This window comes from Trichinella spiralis (genome assembly GCF_000181795.1).
Source record: "Trichinella spiralis strain ISS 195 chromosome Unknown Scfld2159, whole genome shotgun sequence".
Lineage (NCBI taxonomy): Eukaryota > Metazoa > Nematoda > Enoplea > Trichinellida > Trichinellidae > Trichinella > Trichinella spiralis.
The window spans coordinates 10,245-16,768 of NW_003529098.1; the positions used below are offsets into that span (position 1 = coordinate 10,245).

The 6,524-nt window shown below is 33.1% G+C and overlaps 2 protein-coding genes across 2 annotated transcripts; both read left to right on the plus strand.

The window, feature by feature from the left end:
* The first annotated feature begins 60 nt into the window (after positions 1-60).
* Positions 61-447, plus strand: Tsp_11923 (conserved hypothetical protein). Its single transcript, XM_003368636.1, has 3 exons — positions 61-241; positions 284-394; positions 428-447. The coding sequence occupies exons 1-3, from the start codon at positions 61-63 to the stop codon at positions 445-447; spliced, it is 312 nt and encodes a 103-aa protein (XP_003368684.1).
* A 3,869-nt stretch (positions 448-4,316) lies between these two features.
* On the plus strand, positions 4,317-5,647 carry Tsp_11924 (conserved hypothetical protein). The gene is made up of 5 exons (XM_003368637.1): positions 4,317-4,413; positions 4,984-5,033; positions 5,180-5,221; positions 5,297-5,404; positions 5,435-5,647. The coding sequence occupies exons 1-5, from the start codon at positions 4,317-4,319 to the stop codon at positions 5,645-5,647; spliced, it is 510 nt and encodes a 169-aa protein (XP_003368685.1).
* Positions 5,648-6,524: the final 877 nt, after the last annotated feature.

Below are 6,524 nucleotides of genomic sequence, written 5' to 3' on the forward strand. Positions count from 1 at the left end.
CAAAAAGTATCACTTTTCTTGTTATATTCTGAAAAAGATATTGTTCACGCGAATGATGAAATGCAAACACTGAAAAGTGAAGAAAAGGAAACGGGAGAACTTTCAATGTGCTTCAGTGGGATAAAACAAGTTAATGAAATTCATACCTTGTTAAATGAAATGGAAGAATGTAGCAAAAGTTTTCAACAATTAGCAGAATCTGAAAAGGAATCAGCTCATCATGTGTCAAACGATTTTATCAGTATCTCTGAAAAATTTCTAAATGGCAGTTCATTTTTTACAGATTTTACAGATGTAAAACTTGAATCAGGAAGGAAATTTCAAAATGAAAAAACAGAAGAATCCATCTCCAAAACTGCTAATTCATCAGCACATGCAAAAACAACCGCTCAGAGTTTTTCTAAAAAAGTATAGTTAGTATATTCAGTTAGTATTCGGATCAGTTAGTAAATAAGCACCATCATAATTGCAATAAAATCTGATTATGAATTCGAACGTTTTCTTTTTTCGTGATATTCATTTTCTGTTCAATTTTATTTTATATTTTCATTGTGCTGTTTAACTAAAGTGTTACGAATAAATAAATAGTTTTAGTGAAGCAATTTTGCCTATATCTTTTCTTTGCATTTTGCATTTCTGAAACCTGGAATATTAATTTTTTTTTATTTAAAGGATATTATATATACTGTTGTGTTTTGCAATTTTTGAAATTTATTTACATTATTACTATCTATAAATAAACTGCATAATTTTATACTCAGAAATACTTACTCATGGTACTATGGACATGTTTTTTTCTATAATAGTTCGAAACAGCTAACGTATAGCAAGCATTACGCGCGTCAATAAGATTAATTCTGCTCCATAAGTAGTAGAAAATAGTGACAATACTGCACTACAACAAAATATTTTATCAAACATTGCATATTACTATAAATATTCAATGCTATGCTTAAAATGTGTGAGAAACAAGAACAGCTCAAGCAGCAAAATCTAAATTCATTACGTGTACGTACAAGTCGATTCAGACCATTTCAGAAGTGCTTGCATTTATATAAAGTTTCCAGAACAAATATTTTACAAGTTATGAATTCATTGAAAACCGATGCATTTACATATAAGTGAGATTATTTATAATTTATCTGCAACTCTGATAAAAAATGGACATCAGTGAAAGTAAAACTAATTTCTTCAGAGTTTAGAAAAAAATTTTTCCTACTGTTCAAAAAAATTTGAAATTCTGTACTCCTAATAAACAAAGGCGCATTAAGAACATATTCGTTTAAGCGGTTCAGCATTTAAAAAATTTTAACACTGCTGTTTTAAAATTCTAAACAGAATTCAAGATTTTATTTTTTATTTAAATGAAACATAAGAAGAAAAACAATAACTCTTGTGAACAGGAGCGAAAGAAAGATTGGAAAGCTTAAATTCTTTTGCGAACTAAACACATTTTCAGAGAACAGGCAGGTAAAATCAAAAAAGTGTTTCGATGCTAACATTCAGCAACCACCACTCCCAGTTTTAGCTGAAAACTGCAGCTGTGGACAGTTTATCAATTTTACGATTTCCCTTTGTAGTTGAATACCCTTCAACTAGCCGTCATCAGAAAAATATCTGACAAACAGAAAAGAACCTTAGGCATAAATTCTTATTTAATTGTTACTTAAGAAGGTAATTTATATGACAAGTGAAAGCATCTGTTGGCTGACATTTCTTTTCAACCGTATTTTTAATTTTAAACTCGGATGGATAAATAAAAGTGAAGCACTTCGAAAGCAGAAAGAAAGCGATGAACAGCACCAACGAAGCAGAAAAGCTGTTAAAGTTGCTTCAAATTCATTCCGCAATGGACATAGCATTGTTTGATGTCAGCATTTGTGCGCCAATTTGTGTGTGATTAATAATCTTCTGTCAACATCAACAAAAGACATTGGTGCAACAGAAATATCAATCAAAGTTGATCTTCAATTGTAGATAAAATGAGAAATGAAAACTAAATGTTGTTTCAAAATGATTATTTAAAATGGAATTTAAACTGTCAAATTTATTTTCCTTTTTGGTCTTGCGTTTCAGTTCAGTGCTTAGCATTCGAGGGTTATTAGCTGATTAGCGAAACAAGATCAGATATCATCATCCGAAATTTGCCTTCTGAAATTGTGATGGATACGGCTTTCTGGACTGGACGGCAATGAACAGAAAATGGACGCGGCAATGGATTCCATTATTACTAATACTGGAGTAAGCGAAAAGTACACTATGAAGCAGGAAGTAAAATTCTGCTGGGCATAAAGCTTGACGCAGCTAACTGAGCTAAACAAATCAACCGGAACGGTGCGTAAGCTATTAAAAAGAAAATTCAACACTGCGAATGCTATTTTATTATGTGAACAATGAAATGTAAAACTGAAGAATCATTAGTGTTATTGACTAAGATAACCACTTATTTAAAGCCATATTCAAATATTGCAAGACATCTTGTTAACATACACAAAGAATATGCAAATGTAAAGAAGTTAAACATTAGTTTCAAGCATATTAACTTTGTTATTGTTATAATTCCTTTAACGCAATAAAAGATAGCTAACACCATATCTTAAAAAGCTGTTTTAAAATATAGTAAATGCTTCTTTATGCACATATAAGGCAATTTTATTGGTAATGCACCCATATTTGGAAAAGGCTTGATAAACAACAATTACCCAATCCTTCATCAAAGCTTAATAGTTAATCAAATGGCAAAGTTATTCACCCAATCACTTATCATAAAGATTAGCTAATAAAGTAGTAGAAACCATTAGCCAATTACCGATGAATCGCGTGCAACCTATCATCTCACAACCAATCTCAAAAATGGGACGCGGATGAGTTCAGAATAGCCTCTTCTTCTTCGAGCTACTCCCGGCTCGTGGCAATAAAAAATGGAGTAGACTCGCAGGGCAAGCGTACTACACTTGATTATTGATAATTAGGGTCTGCAGTTAACTGTCTTCTTTTGCGCTAAATCAGAATTTTTACAAAATCTCGCTTCGTATCTGAGAATCGTGAGGACATTTTATTGAATATACAATCAAACAACAGGTAAATACGAGCGAACTGATACAACGACTTCTCTCAGCAACGAACTAAAATTCAACTAAATAATTTGCTATCGTCCTCTGATTCAATAATAATAACAATATCGATTGTTCATTTTTCTAGCCTCAAAAACAACAGCAGCTGTGGCGATAAATCAATCACAAGATAAAAGCATTTTATAAATAAAGATTACATTTCGTTCTAGAATAAACGTGAAAATGTCGTAGAAAGCACGAGTGGATAACTATGAAGCTACGGCGAAGCGCTGTTCTTAATAATATATCAGAATCATTATTTATTCTTGGTCTTGCATGTCATTTATTACTGTAGGTACAGTTACCGGAAATAAATATGCTATTTACTCTATTCTTGTGAGCCGAGAGTGATTGTAAGTGGAAAATCGAGAATAGAGCCGATGAAGAGTATTATGTAGTTTATTTCAAAGGCCACCCTAGTGGTCTTCTGTCGCAAGAAATTATCTGGAACTAAAACGTTGTTGCCACATTGTATGCTACTGGATGGTTATATTCAACGAAAAATGTTGAATTTCTTTGTAACGTGAAATGAAATGAAATAAATACATCTTCTACTTTGCACTGATCACCCGTGAATGATGTGAAGCGAATGAAGAATAATGGTGCTAATGAATGCGACTACGAATCATTTATACAGGTCTTGCGAGTCTTCCATCGTTTTGCATGAACTCAACGGAAGCTTAAAGACTGCTTCGAAATTGCCATTCAGTGAAAGACTATTTATAAAGATATGTTGAAAATTCTCGTGATAGAAAATAAGTAGACTGTCTACTCTACACTGGTTTCGTGTGAGTTATCTATCGTAAGCGGATAGTGGATAATAGCGCTTATGAATCTCGTTCTCTCATCCGTTTCAAAGATCTTGGCAGTCTCTCATAGTCGGAAAGAAGTGAAAAGGAACTTCGACAGTTTCTCCACTTTGTTATCCTGTTTAATGGAGTGATCTGCGTAACGGCTGTGGAATTCGTTCCGAAGGAAGTATAGGTGAGGCGAAAGGAAGACCATAAAGGGACCGAAATGTTTTCCGTTATACCGGGCAGCGTTCGGTCGGTTTCTGTGCGCCAAACTGAACGTGAAACGGACTTCATTTATTGTTGAACTACTTTTCATTTATTCATAATCTCATTTCATGTACTTGTTGGTTATCATTGTAAGAATTTTATTATATATTGTATTTATTTCTGATTATGATTGATTATAAATATGAAAACTGATTCTCACGGTTGCGAAATACATTCTTGTATTTGCTGTACACATTGTAATATGGTTCAATTTGTTCGTTGTTGCGAAATAAAACATTGTAAATTATATGTTTGCCTGTTGCTTTAGGTAGGTGGAAGGTTGTTATATAAAAAATATTGTTTGGTGATCAAGTTAAATGTGAAGAAATACAATTAGAAAAGTAGTTTATCGACATTTATTATAATGGAATGTAACTGTTCAATTTCTTGTATTTGATTTTAATCTGAAACATTTTAATGTTTGAATTATTTTTTTTTCAAATTTCTGTTTACACTTATCATCGTTTGAATTACCATTGTAGAGTATAGAAATTTGAAATTTCTGATTCGGTTCATTGTTTGGAAAATTCAAAAATACATCACCGATATATGTATAATTTTGTGCAAAGTTGTGATCAGTTGCTTTTTCATTTGATAATTTTCAAACTTTCATCACGTTGAAATTTTTAAATATATCCATCGAATTTCAAATGACCTTGAAAAGTTGTCTGGCTTTTTCTTTTCTTCGGTTCAAAATCCATTTTCATTTATAAAATTCACAATTGCAATTGGCTATGTATTTTTTGATTTAAATTTTTGTTTCAACTTTTGTTCAGTTCGAGATATAATATAAAAAAAGGCCATTGCAGTGCTTGAGCGTTATGCGTTTGAAACGATCGTCGTCTTATCACTCGTTGCGGTGAAAACCACCGCAATTTTTCCCTATTCATGTAATTTTTGTAATTTGTAATTTTTGGTTTTAAATTGTTATCGATCGATTGCAATGTTCGAAAAGTCTGAATGCAAAATAATTCGAAGTTTTTCATTCTAGTTTTTTTCCTTTAGACTGACCAACAACACTTCACTGATTATAATATGAACGTGAAAGTCTATTGCTATTTGTTTCTTTATTAAATTCAACATGTTAAATACTCGAGGAAGAATGGGATTTTCAGTTTTTAGAAAGGAAATGTATCTACAAGTGTAGGCAATTCACAAATGCAATCTGTAATACATCACACGGTAATTTATACAGATGAACTGCATGCAAATCTATTGGCGAGGCAAGCTGTATTATTATATTTATAATTAAGATGGAAGCATTTTATAATATGGGCCTGGTCCCACGCTGGAAAATATGCGGCAGTATCTAAGCTGCTGGAGGCATTACTTGCCAGATCATCATATATGTCTGTCACTGGCCTCGGATCCCCTGCAGCCAGCCGTTTCAATTCATTGAGCTGCTGCTGCTGGTATAATGTATGCAGGTCCACTCTGCGGCCATCTGCATGCTCGCAAGTTCGTATTACATGAGTGGCATCCAGATTAGTATACAGCTTTCCACGGCAACCTATCATTCCTTAAATTCGAAACGAAATGGCTTGCTTGTGTTATTACACAACAATAACAACGTGCTATATTAAAACAATTCCATTTACCGATGCACATATCCAACATTTGTCATTGCGATTTGTACGCTTCAGGGTGTAGCACAGTTCTCTGTATACTAATTTCTGTTGGTTCCTTTGGATAGATGCAAACTGAATTTCATCGTCCTTCCATCAGTAAGAACTCTCGAACGCAAAGCACTGAACTCAAACGCAAGACTAAACTATTTCAAAGCGTAAATTTGTCATCCACATTTCTCAGATAAGAAAATTGAATCTGATCATTGGTGCAATGCTGATTTCCTGGTGTTGTTCATACAAAGCGCCATATATTTACGTTTTAAATGGAATATTTTTGATAACTTTACATAATATTTATTATGTATTTTGAAAAAAGCAATTGCATTGATAATGACGTTATGACTTCGTATGAAGAAACGAGACGACTCGTGTATGTAAGAAACATTTTATGAAAGAGCTTTCGGCTCAACTGGTTAAACGAAACATCGAAACAAGGTATCAAAAATGAAAAAATCTATGGACAAGCAAAGAATGCCTTCGTCCGCTACGGACTGCTCCCAAAACCCTAAAGGTTGCTGTTTAGCATCACATTCAGGGATGAAATACGACAAAACTTCAAGTATCTGCATATGTAGACAGATGCCCGGATTAAGTTGTAAAATTTGTCGCCCGGATGAAGGGCTAAATACCAATGAGCAATAAAATAAGGACAAAAAATTTGGTCCCAGAACTGAATCAGGTTAAGTTTAAAGGTTACACACATCGCGTACTGGGTTTAAAAT